We start from the raw sequence: 21,427 nt of genomic DNA, 5'->3' as shown, positions 1-21,427 counted from the left end.
GATGTATTTTTAAATGCTTCTTATGTAGAGTTTTATCTTGCTTCTCTGCTTGTCAATATTGCTACTTTTAACATTGAATGGGCCGGGGAGATGGGGAGGGGGTAGTTTCTCAGGAGAATCCGTGACAGTAAGGCTTTAGTGTTGAGCCAAAGTACAACCAAAGTTGATTCCTTTTAGCCTCCATCAGAATTTATAAAACCTTGGCATAGGCTTGGCTGGCTCCTCAGACAATATGGTGCTTAACCTGTCTATTCATTGAAGACTCAGCTTATAACCAGTTGTATTTACCCCACATTTTTTTTTATTAATTGAATCCACCAAGAAAAACACTGCCTTGCATTTGTTTTAAACTTAGGATTTGCTTGAAAAATTATTCCATGTACTTCAATTTAAAAGAGAATCCTGTAAAGTTTTACCTCAGTTTCGGGCTAACACAATCTAAGGAAGCCTTTTGTTACGTGTTGGACATTTAGCTCTGAGAAGCCTCTCAAACGCTAATGTTTATCATGTATTTCTCTGTATGTTGTACAATCAATTACACACTACTACCTCTTGGGGCCTACTGTTACCTCAGTTTCAAGCTGAAAACCTATTGTTTATGGCCAGTAGACCAGAGCGAACATCATAATTTTTTATACATAGTTTATTTTTTTTGGGAGATAAATTTTATATGACTGTTCTCTTCTGACTGGTCACCTCAAAGACTGGACATTTAACTTTCCTGCCATTTTACAAATTTTAGTCTTGGTTTGCGGGGGAGCTTGAAAATGATAAATTGCTCTCCCTGTACCTTGAGTGTGTAACTTTATTGCTTTGCTATCCACTTAGAGAAGCTGTCTGATTGTACTTGGAAATGCTTGCTTGCTGAGAAGGTTCCTTTTAAGGATTATCACTGTCTGTTCAGCACAAATAAATGTAATAACCTCTGTGATCCCCATGCTGATTCTGAGACTTTATCATTTGAACACTGGCATAACAGTTTACATGATTGAACACAGACCCAAAACTCTTATAGTGGAACGTTTTTTTTGGAAGTAGCACTTGAATAGACCACTTGAATTCAATGTTGAAACTTAAAAAGAGTCCTGTAGTTTTAAATCCATTGCTGACTAATCTCCCTTGGTTTCATAAACTTAGACACGACCACTGTTTCAGTTTACTGAGGCTGATTTATCATAGAAACCATCAGTAAATGATTCACTGCAATAAAATTTTATTCTTTTACAAGGGAAGGAAATAGCAAGAATGTAGTAATTACAATAAAATGTATATCCCATGTTACTTATTAAAGAGTTCAGATATTTGCTTTTTCACAGTTCAATTCACTACCAATTGGTTAAAGATTCTCTTAAATTTGAAGGAACCACCTTAGAAGATACTTTTCTATGGTTCTTCCACTCCCCCACTTGTTAGTATTGTATTTTGTGTGAACTGTGGCACCCCAGTAAAGTAGCTAACTCTCTCTCAAGTTGAGGGTTTTATGCTTAAACTTTAAGTATAAATTAAAACTGATTCTGTAGGATGCTACCATACTGATAATATAAAACTTTGCAGAGTAGTAGAAAGTATATAAATTATTTGAAAGGAAGTTACTGGTTTTGACCTCTCTTCATTCTCACCTAATGTTAGTTACTGTTGCTTGGCCAAGGCACCTTGCGTGTCATTCGATTCTTAGTCCTTCCATGGGCAGATAAATGCATTATATAATAGAGCTGAGGGAAGGTGGTGCTTATTTTCTGTCCCTCAAAGCAGCAAAAAGCTCAGTTCTTCCCCCTGCTGGCACAACATGATGACATGTTTGAAAGGTGCACCATGTTCCTCCATTAACGCAATTTGAAAGCAACCTCTTGGTTGAAAATCAATGGAGTGAAACAAAAACCTGGAAGTTTCGTGGATAACTGATACTGACTAGGCTTTTGCCGTATCATGTGGAGATGCTATCAGACAGACATTAGAGTAGTCTTAAGTCGTACAGCAACTTATTCTGACCACAGCGGGAGCATCTTTTTGTTTCATAGTGTCTTCATTGGATCCCATCTTCCATTGCATAGAGACTGGGTTAGACCATGTCGAGGACAATATCATCCAATAATAGGTTTGGTTTGGCCACATCAGAAGCATCATATTCAGTCATACAGTGTCCTGGTAATCATGGCAATACTCTCATCTTCAGTTGTACCACGATCTGGTCCATCCTAAGCTAGGGCACCACCTTCAGTTAGATAGATCTGCTCTGAACACATCTGCAAACCCATCTTTAATTGTACAGAGATGTTGTTATGACTCATTTGGAAAGCTGTCTTCAGCTGTGTAGAATCCTTGTAACACCAACTTGATAGCATTATCTTCAATCGTACTGAACCTTGGTTGAACCACTGCCTTCCTTTTGGGACACCAAAACTCTGCTGAAAAATAATACAGAAGTGGCCGCTGAAAACCTGAAATGATAAAACAGAAAATGTCAGAAATACTCAGCCACCAAATCAGGTAACGCAAGCAGTCAAAGTTTCAGGTCAGTGAGATTTCATCAGGACCTGTCCTCTGCAAATACCTGCACTGTATTTCCAGAATTTTTTTTCTCTAATTCATACAATATATGCTGATCTCCAAGGGGATACATATATGGATCTGTCAATATTGCATTGAAATTTAAGTATTAAATATATTTCATAACATTTTAGGAACAAAAGCCAAGTTTAAAAGGTAATTGTGATGTTCACAGTGATAAACATTTCCTTTGATAATATAATCCTTTGCAGCAGGATATAATTGTAAATTTGGAACAAGGGAAGTTTGCAAATTCCTTCTCGCACAATGACTAGTGGAAATCCAAAATGTTATGGAAGCTGGGATATTTGAAACTTTGAAGACATCAGGTCAGTTGATTCTGTTGAGTTTGGAACCAAGAGATTTGTACAAAGGAATGAAATTAAAATTGAAATTCATTCACAAGTATAATTAAGCTCAAACTTCAAGGCCTGAAAAGTCTACCCCATTTCCACTGTTCAAAGATTGCAAAGGAAGTATGAACTGCTGGAAGAAGGACTTGTGCAACATAGTACCACACAAGTCTTGCCAAGCAAGAGTATCTTGATAGATTTTCAGTTATTTCTGCAGGCAGTATATTGACAGTCTATTCTCAGTGCTGTTGAAGACTTCCTGGGTCACCTCTGTTACAAAACTGATGTAGCTTATTGAGAGAAGCAGACAAGTGGTTACTGCTAAATGATAATGATCCCAAGCTGTGGTGGAATACATCAGCTGTCTTCCAATACATGGGATAAGCAGCACAAGCCCCTCTGTTTTCAATTGCAGCAATAAAACTGCATACAATTCAATTAATTGCTGCAAAGATATCTGAATTTTGGACTTGTTTGTGGGTTCATTCAGTTGAAGGGGTTGCACATCAATGATTTCACAGAAAGAAGCATCAACCTTCACTGTCAATGAGGCTTCGTTTCCAGAGGATTGACAATTATTGTGCTTTGTTTTAAATGCCCAGTATTTTTGATCTCTTTCAGCTCTGTAGTCTCATTTAAAAATAAATGAGCTCAACGTTACAGGGTTTTGTAATCCAGAATTGTCAGCTTCTCAGTGTGGCAGTAAATTTGTAGAAGATCCAAACCAACTGGCCGAGCTCTCTCTGTGATTTCCTGGCTGCGCTCCAGAAATGGACCTTTGTTGAGCCCAATAGTGTGACAAGAGCTTTCTGATCTTCTCCATTAGTTATGAAAGAGAATATGCACGTCAATCCAGCACCAGGCAATTGTGGGACTACAAAGAAGCCCGTTAAGAACAATGTTTTTAATTATTCGGTTTGGTTGAATATTTTATTTATTAATTGATTTAATTATTATAACTTAGTAATTATTATAATTTAAGATGTTTTAAAATGTTGGCTTTACTCTCTGTCAAAATTTTACGGATGTGTTTCAGGGATTAATCTGGTGCATCTGTGTCATCACTTTACATCGCTCAAGGGCCTACCATTGCTTGGGGCCTCTCTGTTTGGCTCCCACAAAATCTGGTCCTATATAAAGTCAGAAATGGAGAACAGTTTTGCAGAAGCTGTGGTGGCTGTGAAACAGTTGCTGAATAGGGGTTTTACACAGCCACAAGGCTAATAGAAACACGGCATCAAACAGATTTCAGCAACCAAATTAGATTTCCTAATCAACAGCTTTTTTTTAGCTAGGAACGCAAGGCTTGAAGAATAAAACTATTGATAGTTTCTGCTGGACGGAAAAGTTAAATATTGTTGGCTACTAACTGATTGTGCTAGACTTTATTTAAAAATCATAGCATATGAAATTAAAGCGGTTAAGCTACTGCACCAACATCCTGAGGCCAAGGCAAAGTGACAGAGGTTCATGATCAAAACACCACTGTAACTGAAGCATTTTATACAAGGGAATAAAACTTAATCACAAAAACTAGTAAGATGTTAACAATAACATTACTGATCTTCCATCTTTAACTTTGTCTCATGCCTCATTGCACTTACCTTCTGCTGTTGACCATCCAACATCTCAAGCCTGTGTTTTTCCCAACTCTGCAGTCTTTCATTGCTGCATGCTCCCTTCAACGTAACTGTCTTGCAACAATCATTCCCAAGGTCAGACTCCTGAATTTCACAAATAATCCAGTCTCAGATCATCTGTAATTTTCTTCTCACAACATTAACTGGTATATCAAAGGTTATTCCCTGCTCCTGGTTGAGTGTCAAAATAAATAGTAACAATCAGCTGTTTCATTGCCAGGCAAGTTACCTATATTGATTGCCCATAATGCATTCTCCATTGGCTCATTTGAGGATTTTATAATATCACACAATCCTCCCTCCCTCTGTCATAAGTCCAATCAGATACAGTAACATCTTTAGTTTACTCTGACTAAATCAATCACTAAAAAGGCAAGCCAGCAACTATGCTTCATTAGGAGTTTGTGGAGATTTGATGTCAACAAAAAAAACAGCAAATTCCTACAGCTGTCCATTAGGGAGCATTCTGACTGGTCACATCACCACCTGGTATGGAAACTCCATTGGCCAGGGATCAGCTGGGAAGGGTGAGCAACACAGTGAACATCCTGGGTCCAACTTATAGATTCAATTAAGAAGGAAGCATGACAGCCACTATATTTCATTAGGAGTTTGAGGAGGTCTGTCACCAAAAGCACTTGCAAATTTCGATAGGTGCGCAGTGGAGAGCATTTTGACTGGTTACATTACCCCTGGTATGGAGGCTCCACGGCACAGAATCAGTAAAGGCTGCAGAGGGCTCTAACATGAGCACACACCTCCCCTTCACTGTTGACGTCCTCAAAGGCTTGCCTCATGAACATGGCTTCTATCATGAAGTGAAGGGTCCTCACCATTTAGGACAAGCACTCTTCTCAGTACTACCAGATACAAGAGCCTGTTTGCCGATGACACAAAGGTTTGGGGTGTTGTGGATAGTGTGGAGGGCTGTCAGAGGTTACAGCGGGACATTGATAGGATGCAAAACTGGGCTGAGAAATGGCGGATGTTCACCCTAGATAAGCGTGAGCTGGTTTATTTTGGTAGTTCAAATATGATGGCAGAGTATAGTATTAATGGTAAGACTCTTGGCAGTGTGGAGCATCAGAGGAATCTTGGGGTCCAAGTCCATAGGACACTCAAAGCAGCTACACAGGTTGACTCTGTGGTTAAGAAGGCATACAGTGTATTGGCCTTCATCAATCGTGGAATTAAATTTAGGAGCCGAGAGGTAAAGTTGCAGCTACATAGGACCCTGGTCAGACCCCACTTGGAGTACTGTGCTCAGTTCTGGTCGCCTCACTTTAGGAAGGATGTGGAAACCATAGAAAGGCTGCAGAGGAGATTTACAAGGATTTTACCCGGATTGGGGAGCATGCCTTATGAGAATAGGTTGAGTGAACTCGGCCTTTTCTCCTTGGAGCGACAGAGGATGAGAGGTGACCTGATAGAGGTGTGCAAGATAATGAGAGGCATTGATAGCATGGATAGTCAAAGACTTTTTCCCAGGGCTGAAGTGGCTGCCATGAGAGGACATGTTTAAGTTGCTTGGGAGTAGGTACAGAGGAAATGTCAAGGGTAAGTTTTTTTACACGGAGAGTGGTGAGTGCGTGGAATGGGCTGCTGGCAACGATGGTGGAGGCAGATATGATAGGGTCTTTTAAGAGACTTTTGGATAGGTACATGGAGATTAGAAAAATAGAGGGCTATGGGTAACCCTAGTAATTTCTAAGGTAGGGACATATTCAGCACAACTTTGTGGGCCGAAGGGCCTGTATTGTGCTGGAGGATTTCTATATTTCTATTAAAAAATCTGATTCCGATGATCAGATCAACTTACAAGGTGAACAACTGCTGCTGTCTCTACAGACAACAACCACTCATGTGGTATCTCACTGAATCGCACAGCTTCTTCCCTCTTCCTGCCCATCCACATGCTATTACCATTAGAGGGTGTCCAATCCCCTACATCTGAAAAGAAATCTCATCAACCGGCTCTTGACAATTCTGGAATACAGTCATTCAAGTCAATACCTGGGGAATTAATTTTTTTAAAGCATGTATCATCACTGATAATGGTCTCCCTAATGTGACTTTACTACACTGCAACATGCAGGTAGGCATGCTTTGTTGGCACTGGAATGTGTGGCAATACTTGCAGCCTGCCATCTGCACATCCTGTGTGTTTGATGGTGATGCAAAAGACGAACTTCACCGTATGTTTCAAAGTACATGTGACAAATAAACCTGAATCTATTTATTATTGAGGAATAGGCCCTTCCAGCAACCACTCCTAGCCTAATCATGAGACAATTTACAAAGAACAATTAACCTACCAACCGGTATGTCTTTGGACTAGTGGGAGGAATCCAGAGCACCAGGAGGAAACACACGCAGTCATGGGGAGAACATAAGAACTCCTTACAGTTTGCGGCGGCAGGAATTGAACCTGGATCGCTAGATTTGTAAAACGTTGGGCCACAATGCCACTGTGCCGCCCCTTGGAGTTCAAACCAGCAACAATCCTTGGTGCTACCAGCTTTTGATTACTTGTGCCACAGCCAGTGTGGCTCCTGTCCCGCTAGTGCAGTTGACTCTTGACTTCCATATGAAATGGCCTAGCATGGCATTTAGTTCAAGGAGCCAGCAGGAAGTTAGTTCCAACCCGTCTGGTGAACAAATTTTTTTTAAAACACCTTAAAAATGTTTGCAAGTTACACCTTCTAAAGCAGTCTGGGATATGGTGCATAAAATGTCAATGATTTTCATTTAAACAATCTAACTTTAAATATCGAGTATAAAACACTAAAATAACTAATATAAAGAACAAGTTAAAATTCAAGACTTTTTTTTAGCAATGTTACCAGAAGCTGGAACAGACAAAGCAACAGAGACCCTCTTCAACAACTCAGATTGAAAAATCCTCATGTGGAATTGAATTATAACTTATAAAAATGTGTACTTTACAGGAATGTAACTACACTTGCCCCGGGAGAGCAGCTAGCATGATCAAAGACCCCCACTATCCCAGGCATTCTCTCTTCTTCCCACTAACATCTGGCAGAAGGTACAAAAGAATATTAACTATCAGGTTCAACAACACTTTCTTTCCCACTACTATAAGAGTTTTGAACAGACCTCTTGTATGATAAAGATGAACTCTTGATCTCCCAGTCTATCTATCAAGGCCCCGGCAGCTCATCGTCCAGCTGTATTGCACTCTCTCCGAAGCTGTTACACTATATTCTGCATTCTGTGTTGTCTTAATTTTGCACTACATCCACGTTCTTGCATATGGAAGGATCTGTCTGGATAGCATGCAAACAAAGCTTTTCACTGGATCTGGGTACATGTGACAATAAAAAAACATTTATCAATTCTGGAAGATAAGTTGAGGCTAAGTATTTTTAATTTTAATAGAGTTACATTGACAGATTAGTTACCATTTGATCATGATTGCTCATGTCTTGTAATTGTTGCCTTCCTTGTAAAAGTATTCTACAAACCCCATTTCCAGAAAAGTTGGGATATTTTCCAAAATGCAATAAAAACAAAAATCTGTGATATATTAATTCACGTGAACCTTTATTTAACTGACAAAAGTACCAAAAAAAGATTTTCAATAGTTTTACTGACCAACTTAATTGTATTTTGTAAATATACACAAATTTAGAATTTGATGGCTGTAACACACTCAACAAAAGTTGGGACAGAGGCATGTTTACCATTGTGTTACATCACCTTTCCTTTTAATAACACATTTTAATCAGTTTGGAACTGAGGATACTAATTGTAGTAGATTTGCAATTGGAAATTTTGTCCATTCTTGCTTGATATAAGACTTCAGCTGCTCAACAGTCCATGGTCTCCGTTGTCTGATTCTCCACTTCATGATGCACCATACATTTTCAATAGGAGATTGATCTGGACTGGCAGTAGGCCAGACAAGCACACGCATTCTGTGTGTACAAAGCCACGCTGTTTTAGCCCGTGCAGAATGTGGTCTGGCATTGTCCTGCTGAAATAAGCATGGACGTCCCGGGAAGAGACATCGCCTTGATGGCAACATATGTCTCTCTAAAATCCTAATATATGCCTCAGAGTCAATGGTACCTTCACATACATGCAACTCACCCATGCCATGGGCACTGATGCACCCCATACCATCACAGATGCTGGCTTTTGCACCTTTCGCTGATGATAATCAGGACTGTCGTTTTCATCTTCGGCACGGAGAACTCAACGCCCGTTTTTTCCGAAAACTAGCTGAAACGTGGACTCATCTGACCACAGCACATGGTTCCACAGTCTTTCAGTCCATCTAAGATGAGCTAGGGCCCAAAGAACTTGCCGGCGTTTCTGCATAGAGTTGATGTATGGCTTCCTCCTTGCGTAATACAGTTTCAAGTTGCATTTCTGGAAGCAGCGATGGACTGTGTTAAATGACAACGGTTTTCCGAAGTACTCCCGAGCCCAGGTGGCTATAATTGTCACAGTAGCATGACGGTTTCTTAGGCAGTGCCGCCTGAGGGCTCGAAGATCACGCGCATTCAACAGTGGTTTCCGACCTTGCCCTTTACGCACTGAGATGTCTCTGAATTCTCCGAATCTTTTCACAATATTATGTACTGTAGATGTTGAAAGACCTAAATTCTCTGCAATCTTGCGTTGCGAAATGTTCCTTTTGAACTGACTAACAATTCTCTCATGAATTTTGGCACAAAGGGGTGAACCACAACCCATTCTTGTTTGCAAAGACTGAGCCTTTCATGGACGCTACTTTTATACCCAGTCATGATACCTCACCTGCTACCAATTAGCCTGCTTAATGTGGAGTCTTCCAAACCGGTGTTACATGAATATTCTGTGCACTTTTCAATCTTATTTTAACTCTGTCCCAACTTTTGTTGAGTGTGTTGCAGCCATCAAATTCTAAATTTGTGTATATTTACAAAATACAATTGTCGGTCAGTAAAACTATTGAAAATCTTTTCTTGGTACTTTTGTCAGTTAAATAAAGGTTCACGTGAATTAATATATCACAGATTTTTGTTTTTATTGCATTTTGGAAAATATCCCAACTTTTCTGGAAATGGGGTTTGTATTTTGATGGCCGCGGGAAACTCAGATTTATAGAGCACCATGTATGGACTATGAGATGTAGAAGTCTTTCCACTAGGACCATGCCACCACTGACTCTATTGACTTCAACCACCTTTTGCTCTCCAGCCACACTGCGGAGCAGCATGGTAGCATAGCAGCTAATGTAACACTTTAAAGCACCAGCAATCATGGTTACATTCCACTGTCTGTAAGGAGCCTGTACGTTCTCTGCGTGGCCACATGTTTCCTCTGGGTGCTCTGCTTATCTTCCACACTCCAAAGACGTAAGGGTTAGTAAGTTCTGGGCATGCTAGGTAGTGTCAGGAACAACACATTTCACTGTATGTTTCAATGAACATGAAACAAATGAAGCTAACCTTTAATCTAGCTGTGCAATCACGTAGAGCTTTTGCCTGTTTGAGTAATGAAATAGTGTATTCTTTGCCCAGAATAATCATGGTTGTTGTCATTGGAAAGACCATGATCACCCATGTCATATGACAAGGTACATAACCAACAAATATCATCCATGCAATCTCCATTGAGAAAATCAAAAAGTTGAGAAAAATGATTGATAAGAATTGAAAGTAAAACAAATAAACTGTGCATTGAGCAAATGCATCAACCATCTAGTCTTTGGAAGATATTTTGCTTTGAGTAGTCAAGATGGTGAATTAATAGTCTGGGAACAGAAACATTTCAGAAAACGGACGTGGAAGCATGGAGGAACATCCACGGGAAATTCCAGGAAGACCTTCTTCATTGCTGCTGCTGCTGTGAGGTCCGGGACTCTGCTGGGAAGAACAGGCCCCCAGTCCTTGGGGTCGCGTTGCCGATGGCCATTGGCGTGGCCGTCTTAATACGCTCGGCAGAGGATGGTGCTCGGAGAAGCTGTGCCGGAGGGGATGGTCATCGGCTCGGAGGTTCGACGGACTCAGGTCGCTTTCGGTGTGTGCTGTGTCTGTGAGGCTGGTTTCGACGGAGCTTCCATTGTCTGCTGCATCTGCGAGGCTGAGTCAGGCGGCGCCTTGGAAGTCCATAGTGGGAGTATTCCCTTCTGCCGCCGGCATAGGATGGCGAGTCTGTCGGGATCCTGGGGACTTGTGGAAACTGTGGTGATTTCTTTTGAACTTACAGTCCTTTAACATCTTGGACTTTTTTTACTGTGCCCATCGTCTGTTTTTTTCTATCAATTATGCTATTGTGTGCACTGTTGTAACTATATGTTGTAATTATGTGGTTTTGTGCAGGTCTTGTAGGTTTAGATTTTGGTCTTGTTTTTGTCTGGTGGATTTGGAGCTCCTTTCCGCGGAAAGCACTAGACGGTAGCACGATATTAATAAGCAGCAGCCTCTCTGGACTCTGGACTGGGGAATGCCAAACGTTACATGGATTTTCTGGTGCAGTCTGTTTTGTCATATGCTTTTGTGATATAATTCTGGGGGAACGTTATCTCATTTTTTAACTGCATTGCATTTGTGGTTTCTAAATGACAATAAACTGAATCTGAATCTGAATCTGATTTCCTAATTTGAGCTCTCACTATTGGTGTCAATCTTTATAGAAAACCTCAATGGTACGCAAAACCCTCAGGTATATCTTCAGCCAACTACCTGTTACTGCACTATTATTGACTTCCTACGTCATCCTAACACTTCTTTATTTCTCTGAATTAACAATTATATGCTATCTTTGATATACACCACAAATCGCATTCTTTGGCCATTGGCTCCATTTGCCCTTCTAGCTCAGAGGCCAAATATCAGTCTGGAATGGATTTAGACCATAAGACAGGAGCAGAATTAAGCCATTTGCCCCATCAAATCTGCTCCTGCATTCAATCATGACAGATCCTTTTTCTCCCCGTATTCCAATGAACTCATTTATACCTCAAAATGTACAATTATGGATCATTATATTCAATAAGTTAAGAATTAAGTACAGGTAATACTGTATCTTCACACTGAAGCTTGACATTTACAGTAATGTGTATGCAGAATCTTTAATGCAGCTTTCACAACAGAAGACACTTCACATGGATGCTAGCAAACCAAATTTGACACAGTCACAGAAAACACTATTGAGCAAACAAGGTCAAATGCAGTCTTTAAGGTGGGTAAAAATGAAAATTTATTGCAAGGAGGCTATTCTAGCACCTGGGACTTAGCAGTGCAAAACACAATGCTAGAGTGATTTAAAATGCAAGTTTAGCTATTTTACAACCATTTTATAATGGGTGGGTAGAGTTATTACAGGATCAAAGCTGGGTCTCCCTAATGTTATCTCCAATGATGATGATCTCCAACTATTTGCTCTCTTAGAAGTGGCAGTCATCCTCTGCTAAGTACATTTCCATAAAAATCTTGAACACACAACTTAGGGAATAGTTGGCAAATTTGCCCATTGGTGTCCAATCCCTTCAGTACCTCCCTACACTTGAATAATGCTTTGAAGGATTTCTGGTGATGGGATTTTGAGTGAACATTTGCTAAGGATATTTTGTATTCCAGAGCATTGAATTGCCAAGTCACTACCTTTACCAGTGTTTACATGAAACTAGAAATTATATTAAAGATATTTACTCAATGAAAAGAGTCATTCCCACAAATCACAGCACAGCCAGCTTAAAAACAGTACTCAGAATACTCAGCATGATGTTGTCTCAACCGTGTTTCAACCTATTTGGCTAAATGCCATCTCGTATAGACGGCAGTCAAACTCAGTTATGGCGGTAAGCAGCAGGGAGAAGCCATCCCTTAGGCAGATTTTGAATGGTGTTTGCATTTTGGGAGTTGATGTCGAAGTTCTTACTGTCACTTTGACAGAGACCAAATGAAGATTTATAGGAGTGTAGGAAACCTCAACTGTGCATGACCAGTGAATTACTGAGCTGGAGGCCACTATGGAATTGCCTTGCTAAGGAGGAAAAACTAAGATAGCTGCTAAATTGAATGATCTGGAAAGAGTGAAAGATACAACTTGTAGTCACTTGGCAAACCAGAGAATCAAAGGGTTGTAATACATTTACAGGAAACTATCTTAAGAACTTAGGTACACCAACGAAAAGTGTTTTTTTTAATATATGAGGGGGAACCCCCCCCCCCCAGATATTTACCTCAGAGACCAGAATGTTCATCTATTGTTAGAACATGTAGTTTCGGAATGTGGTCACTATTTAATGGATAAACCAGCACTTCCATTTCACAGTGAATCATAAGTGTATAAACACCTCTAAATCAGTAAAAACTGATAACCAAAATTGCATACAAATTAATTAATTAAAATGCTCAAAATTACAGTAGTCTAATAACTAAATAGATTTTCATATTTGCTATACTTGGCCAACAGAGAAAAAGAGTAATTTGGAATAAAGAAGGTAATTATCACAGAAAGATAATAGGATTAATAGAGTCTCTTCTCCTTTTCCAATTCATGTTACAAAATTGTACGAGGTTTAAAAGTATTTGGAGTCAACAGCAACAGTTATTAAAGCACAGAACAATTTTTAACCAATTACTTCACAATGGAAACAGTGAGTTTAAAACTTAAAGGGTTTAAAAGGCCATCTAAGGCATCCATATCCTAACCAAAAATGACTTAACATTAAACCATTAAAAGAAGCATAAAATCACATTGGACACAGTCAGACAAAATGAAAACTGACTACATTATTTTGGATTCATGAAAATAAATGCACAGTTACTTCATATGACTACTAAAGAAAAAAGTCAATTTTATGACTTGTTTATGTGAAAGGAGACATACCATTCCAATTCACTTGATTCCATTCAGAAAATGTGGCTATCACCTTTCCTCCTCTTCTTTCCTTCCCATTCTAATTCCCTTGGTAACAAACTAGACTTACTCTAAGGCAAATTCTACCTTGCAGAAGAGGCCATTATCCATATCTGACATTTGGCTGTCAGCATGGCACTCAACAAAACCGACTTATGCTGCTCTCTCCCACCCTGTGGACTTCTTACAAGAGAAACTGTTCAGCAATCAGAAATAAGAACATTAGTACCTAAAGTGGATCACAAAAACTAATTCCATAACCACTACAAGCTACCCATAGTTCTGTAATTTTTAAACTATTCAGTAGATTAAAGGTAATCAAGAAAATACTTAATTTGTTCCCAGGCTCATCTCATTATGGGATTTTATTCCACAACACAGGGATTATAGTAATAATGTAATCAAAATACAATTTATGTAAGATACCTTTAATGCACAAAATGATACAAAATTCTATCCTGTTGTGTTCTACAGATCATTTAGTATTACTGTATAACCATTTTGACTTGGCAAACCAACCATGGCTTTATTTTACAAGCCTTTCCACAATCCTTGTTCCAAAACAATTTGCGTGTCAGTGTTAGACTGGGAGTGAGAATTTGGGGGAAGGAGAAAATGCAGCAGGTGTAACGGATAATTCTTGCTTTGCACAACTGGGAAAAGAAATCCTCCAGCTGAACAGCAGGAATAACAACTAACACATCAGAATCACAATTAGGCTTATTATCACACACAAAATGCTGGTGGAACACAGCAGGTCAGGCAGCATCTACAGGGAGAAGTGGTGTCGACGTTTTGGGCTGAGGTGATAAGGGTCTCGGCCCAAAACGTCGACAGCGCTTCTCCCTATAGATGCTGCCTGACCTGCTGCGTTCCACCAGCATTGTGAGTGTGTTGCTTGAATTTCCAGCATCTGCAGATTTCCTCGTGTTTACGTTTAATATCATTGGCATATACGGTGAAATTTGTTGTTTTATAACATATTTCAGGCCGTGATGAGAAAGCATATGGGAGCAAAATAAATCAGCTAGTTGATTGGGGTCACAGCAACAACCTTGACAGTAATACCAAAGAAATGATTGTGGACGTCAGGAAGGGTGGGATGAGGGAATACACACCAGTCCTCATGAAGGGATCAAAAGTAGAAAGACTGAGCAATTTCAAGTTCCTATGTACGCTACCTCACTACTTATTACGTTCTATGTTCCAGTATTTATTTAATCTAATTAATTAATATATATATTTACTGTAATTCACAATTTTATTATGTATTGCATTGGACTGCTGCCACAAAGACAATTAATTTCATGATATATGCCATGATTCTGATAACAACGAAAAATACTGTAAATTAAAATAAGAATTATATTTTTCAAATGAATCTTAAAAAGTAATGCAAAAAGAGTGGGAAGAAGTGTGAGGTAGTGATTTTTGGTTCATTGTCCTTTCATATATCTGATGACAGAGGGGAAGAAGCTGTTCCTGAATCGTCAAGTGTGTGCCTTCACGTTCCTGCACCTCCTCTTTGATTGTAGCAATGAGAAGAGGGCATGTCCATGCTGCCTTTCTGAGGTATCGCCTTTTGAAGGTGCCCTCAATCCTGGAGAGGCTAGTGCCCATGATGGAGCTGGCTGAGTTTACAATGTTCAGCGGCTTTATCTGATCCTGTGCAGTGGCTCCTCCTTACAGGATGGAGATGCAAACAATTAGAATGCTCTTTAGGGTACATCTGCAGAAATCTGCGAGTGTCTCTGGGGATGCACCAATTATGAACAAGCACTAATAAACTAATACACATCTGTATGACTTTATCATAACCCTTTTCCTGTAATGTATTGCTTTAAAAGTAACATTTAAAGGCTTTCTTCTAACCGATGGAAAAACTGTCAAATATCTCCACAGACTTGAAAATGGTATTGAAGATCAACATCTTCTTACTGGAAATTTCAGAGTAGCATAACATAATTACACAATCAATGCTTGCTAAGCCTTGGGTTCATTATATAATAATGATGATATAAAGAAATTTTGCATGAACACCTGTGCAATTCTGCAGAATTTATAAAATAATAAAATTACCTTACATTTTTTTCCAGGTTGCTAATTCTTGATGATCTATTTTGGCAAACATTTGTTTCCAGATTTCTGTTATAAATTGCATTCTCCACACTGACCATGTTAATTTGTCACAGTCAAATTGCGTTCTGCTGCCAATGAGGGCATGATGGAGTGATAAAGTGATAGAGTCGTAGAACACCACAATACAGTAAAAGGCCCCTCATCCCATCTATTCTATGCCAAACCAATAATCTGCCTAGTCCAGTCAACTTGCACCGAAGCTGCCATTACGCTCCAATCCATGTACCTATCCAAACTTCTCTTAGATGTTGATATCAAACCCGAGTCTATCCCTTCTGCTGGAAGCTCATTCCACTTACTCACCACCCTCTGTGTGAATAAGTTCCCTCTCATATTCCCCTTAAACATTTAACATTTCACCTTTCACCCTTAATCCATGACCTCTAGATCTAGTCCACTAAATCACAACGGAAAAAGCCTACTTGCATTTACTCTATCTATACCCCTCATAATTCTGTATACCTCAGTCAAATTTCTCATTATTCTCCTACACTTTAGGGAATAAGGTCCAAACCTATTCAACCTTTCCCTTTAACTCAGGTCCTCAAGTCCTGGCAACATCCTCGTAAATCTTCTCTGTACTCTTTCAAACTTACTGACATCTTTCTAGTAGGCAGGTGACCTGCACTCAATACTCCAAATTAGGCATCAACAATACCTTATGCAACTTTAACATAACATCCCAAATCCTGCACTCGATACTTTGATTTATGGCCAACATGCCAAAAGCCCTCTCAATGACTCTATCTACCTGTGATGCTACTTTCAAGGAAGTATGGATCTGTAATCCCGGATCCTTCTGTTCTACCACACTCCTCAGTGTTCTACGATTCCCTGTGTAAGTTGTAGCTAGGTTTGTCTTCCCTCAGTATAACGTCTCACACTTAGCTACTTTGAAATCCATCTGCCATTTTTCAGCCTGTTTTTGCAGCTGGTCCAGATCTCACTGCAAGCTTTGATACCATTCCTCACCGTCTGCAACGCTTCCAGTCTTGGTGTCACTTGCAAATTTGCTGATCAAGTTTACTGCAGTATCATCCTGATCGTTGATATTGATGACAAACAACAATAGACCCAGAACTGTGCCCTGCGGCACACCACCATGCGGCTATGCCAGATAGTAAAGGGTAAAACGACTAGAGTGGGAGGCTAAGCACACAGCCTTGTGGTGTATCTTTGCTGATGGAGATTGTGGAGGAAATGTTGTTGCCAATCCGAATTGACTGCAAATTCCCCTCTGCCATCAGATTTCTGAATGCACAATGAACCCATGAACACTACCTCAATTATTTTTTCCGCCGTCTTTTTGCAGTACTTTTTGAAATTAATTTTATAAATACATTTCTTATTGTAAATATTTATTTTATTATGTATTTCAATGTACTGCTCTTACAAATATAACAAGCTTCACAACATATGCCAGTGATATTAAAGCTGATTCTTATTCTGACCTGGTTCAATTATTTTTGCTCCCTTGGTCTTGATCTCATTATAAGTCATGCAAGAAAAGAAATTACAATACAGTTCTGGTAATACCCCTTTAAAACTGAATTGTGCACTGATTTCAAATAAAATATTAACAAATTAAATTCTGTATAAACAATATGAAAGAGTAACTTGGGGATTATTTGTTTGACTGGGTTTTGCAAGGTCATTACTTTAATCACACGCTTTAAAATCACACTTGTTTTTAAACTGTTTTACTCTGAGGCTCTGCTTTTTGAACAATGCTCTCTTTTTACCAGTGCACTGATAACACTGGCCTGCAGTCACTTCATGCCGTGTATTGACAGTAGTTAATTGCAATCCAGCTTTTAAAGAGGGAGAATGCCATAAACATTTTCTTTTAAAAAACTAATATTCATGACATACCAATGAATTTTATTTGAATACACGCTAACCAAGAGGCTACAATTTTTGGATGAAAATATGGGCATAATTTCTCTAGAACAACCAGAGAGATGACCTGACAGGGATGCTTTAAACTATGTGGGCTTTTGGTAGGACATTGTAACATTCCCACTAATGAAATAGGTCAAACAGTAGATTGTAAATAAAAGGCAAACATGAATAAATAATTCAGGAGAAATCACTTTAAAAGTTGAGGGAAAGGTAAAAATGAAGCTCAGAACAGTACCTGGATTGTTTTAAATGAATGACATAGATGCATCTAAGAGATAGCCTGAAGGAAAATCGAATATAAGAATATGTTTTTGTGTTGCATGAAGCAATGTTGAAAGAAACTCACCTAGATAATAAAGCAAGGCTGAAATTCTCCCTGTTGGCCTGAATTTTGTGCCTTTCTTCTGCAAAAACCGTAGTCTTGCATAGTTCACTATTTTATTGAGGTACATCGTGGAATAGACCCTTCAGGTCCTTTGAGCTGCACCGTCAAGCAACCTACAATTTAACCCTAGCCTAACTGTAGAACAATTTACAATAACCAATTAATCTACCAGTCAGTATGCCTTTGCACTCTGGGAGGAAACTGTAGCACCTGGAGAAAGCGCATGTGGTCAGAACATGGGGAGAACTTACAAATTCCTCATGGGCAGCAGCAGGAATCGAACCCGGGTCACCAATACTGTAAAGCATTGTGCTAACCCTACACTACTATGCCACCCCATTGGCACAAAGATGATAGAAGCAAATTACAGAGCTGATGACCTGGCCATATCCTACAAGGTCTTTGTGCATACTCCTACCTTCAAAATTATTAGATTGAGCATTCATACCTTGATATGAGTACTCCGATGGAACTTAGCAACAGCCAAGTGGTAATAGGAGTGCTAAGAAAGATAGATTTTTTGAAACAATGTGCTCTCAATTGCATAACCTGACAACAATCACTTTCTTAATCACACACCCGACAACCCTTTAGTTTCTGCTCTTCATATTTAAAGGAAATTATCTCCCTCCAGGGTCAGATATTTGAGTGCTCATGTTTTCTGCTACAACAGATAAACCTCAAAACCTTAAAGTTCACATTACATATCTTGTCCCATACATCATGTGTGTACAGATATCAAGCTGAATTTCTTTAATTACAGTATGGTTAGCACAATGCTTTACAGTACAAGCAACCCAGGTTCAATTCCTACCACCGCCTGTAAGGAGTTTATATGTTCTCCCTGTGACCACATGGGTTTCCCCCAGGTGCTCCGGTTTCCTCCCACAGTTCAAAGATGGACCAGTTGTAGGTTAGTTGGTTATTGTAAATTGTTCCGTGATTAGGCTGGGATTAAATTGGGGGATTGCTGGGCAGCACAGCTCGAAGGGCTGGAATTTCCAATTCCACGCTGTATCTCAATAAATAAATAAAATTTAATGGATTGTTCTGACATCCTCTCCATCATCTCTTGAAAGGAGCTGTACAACTAATGTTGGAATTTTACAATTGAAATGTTATGTACATGTAAAAATCTTATTTCCTGCATAACTATAAACATGTTTTTTTTTCCCCAGAAGGGATCACTGCTTTGAATGGAGAAGTTTTGGCCGACTTATTCTTCTTTGAGTCTAAGGGAGTCTAACTGGAATGCACTGCCTCCAACCTAAGTTATGATCAAAACAACCTTTCCTTTTCAGTCCTGTAGAAGGATCTCGGTCCAAAACATCACCTGTTTATTCATTTCTGTAGATGCTGCCTGACCTGCTGAGTTTCTCCAGCATTTTGTGTGTGTTGCTCTGGATTTCCAGCATCTGCAGAACTTCTCATGTTTATAACCAGTAAGAGGGGTAGGTCATAGAACTAATGGTTTCTTCCTGAAGTTCACACAGCAAAGGCCGCAAAATAACCATTTCCATTCAGTTATTGCTATTATTAGCATAAAACCACAAGTAGCAACTTATATGAAATACATTTATTGCATTCAATTACATTCAATGTAGTAATAAGTAATCCAACCCATTAGCTCAGCAATTACTGAGTTAAGCAATAGTAGCTACCAACCATGACTGAATCCACTCACACTGCCACCTCACTTTTTATGCATTTCCTAAATGCTCATGGAAACACTTTAATATGATCCAATTAGATGCATCATTTCTATGTTTATAATTCTTATGTGACCTTCAGAAGATTTTCTGTTGCCATACGATGTAGAGGGCCTTGTGAGATACAAAGTCTCTTTTCTCCATTAAGGCACATTTAGTGAAATTACAAATACATGGTCAAATCCTCCTGATGGTAAGTGGAGTGACATGAATGTTGTTCTGGATCACATCGGGGAGATAACAGAATGCAACTTTCAGTCAAGTTATTTTAACATTTGCAGTGGAGTGTCTCAATCAAGGGAGTAAAGGAATACAGAATCAACAAATATTCAAAGCATGGTTTTGCATTGTGGGCCGACCTCAAAACAATTCAGTTTCTGTTTGTACTGCTATTTTTCAATTTTAAAGCTATGTATATTTTGATATGCCTTCTTGTTTGTGTAGTAATGCATCAGTCCTTAACCAGGACACCAAAGGTTTATTTACCATTTTCGGATATGTGAATATTCATTCAAGGTAACTGTCCACAAAAGGCTTCATAATAAATTCACAGACGCTCCACTTGATCTTAAAGAGTTTTCAACCAAGTTACCAAAATGCTTCCCAAAGTAACAAGAATGCACACATATTTAAAGATAAATCACACAAAAATACTAACACAATTTATCTTATTTCCTTCATTTCATTTCTAGTCAGTTCACAAACAGAATGTTGAAAGATCCAGCTTTGCAACAGAAACATAATGCTACAATCAGATAATTAGTTCAAAAATAATTGTAAAAAATATTGGTTCAGCTGTTCAGTTTTACCACGAGGGAGCCTCTATCACTGTCCACTTTCAATCTGCAAAACTTGTTTCTCCTTTGGTACACCTGCGGAATAGATTTATTATAGATATATAATGTTGCATATTACATTAAATAACACCATTACATTAATAAACACTTTCAAAGGTGCCGGTCAGTCTTCTGTGCAACAGAAAACGGTTACCATTCTTGTGTAACCAATAATGTGTTGAGAAAATAGCTGTCCATGCACTAAATTCTGATATCACAAAGAACTAGGGAAAAAAATTATTTTCCTGAGGGACCAGGGATGGCTAGAAGCAAATCAGGGAGCAGCTAGCAATATATTAATGAATGCTATTATGGAAGACATGATAGCATCCCCATTTCTCACAGATAAAATCAAAAATCTCAACATAAATGGCATCTAGAAAATATGTCTCAGCCACCCACTGGATAAATGTACCACCATTTGCTGAAAGCATATGTTTTGCCATGTACGTTTGTCTTAAGCCTTCTCTATGAAATTCAACCCCAGGGGTTCCTGACCATTGATCCACAGACCCCTCAGTTAATATCAGGGGTCTACAGCATAAAAATTGTTGGGGACCCCCTTTCTATCCCCTTTACAAGCATTTTACCTTTCCAAATGCCCCACTGACCAGGTTCCTGGCCAATAGCTTCCTCGTACTCTTTTCTTTATGCATCCCCTACCTTGTCACAATCACCTCTCAACTTTTCCTTATCTCCCCTAACCATCCTCCCCTTTATCTGCAGCTCTTTTCATTTCCCCTTCCATAACCCCATCATCCTCTCATCTTTCAATCCAGCTATCCTCCTCCTCAGCCATTTTTCTCCATCTACTACATCATCTAGGATTTTCCTTCTATTTCCCAGCTTCCTACAACTCCGTAAACAGGTCTGGAACTGAGCATATGAGCTGAAGGTGTCATTTAAAAGCAATGTCGGCTTTTCCATCATGTTCCTGATTAATTCTGAGTCTATTAGATTAGTAATTCCTTGATCATATTGTTTCAAATACCTGAGCAAAATTACCTGGAATAGCTTTGATTGGGCGGACAATTTTAAT

The 21,427-nt window shown here is 39.1% G+C and overlaps 1 protein-coding gene across 5 annotated transcripts in view; it reads right to left on the bottom strand.

Moving 5' to 3' along the window:
• Positions 1 to 1,269: 1,269 nt before the first annotated feature.
• Positions 1,270 to 21,427, bottom strand: part of LOC132398653 (small integral membrane protein 29-like) — a 116,685-nt gene continuing 96,527 nt past the window's right edge. For 4 of the 5 annotated variants that reach the window (XR_009513737.1, XR_009513735.1, XR_009513738.1 and 1 more), the window contains one exon: positions 14,290 to 20,424. Coding sequence is in view for 1 of the 5 variants with exons in the window: in XM_059978373.1 (XP_059834356.1) it covers positions 20,378 to 20,424 (47 nt within the window). In the remaining 4 variants the exon portion in view is untranslated. Of the gene's footprint in view, positions 2,439 to 4,504; positions 4,625 to 14,289; positions 20,425 to 21,427 lie in introns of those variants that run through there. The other variant, XR_009513736.1, reaches the window with a different exon arrangement.

Source organism: Hypanus sabinus, chromosome 8 (genome assembly GCF_030144855.1).
Source record: "Hypanus sabinus isolate sHypSab1 chromosome 8, sHypSab1.hap1, whole genome shotgun sequence".
NCBI classification, from domain to species: Eukaryota; Metazoa; Chordata; class Chondrichthyes; order Myliobatiformes; family Dasyatidae; genus Hypanus; species Hypanus sabinus.
This window is presented reverse-complemented; position numbering and strand designations above follow the sequence as displayed.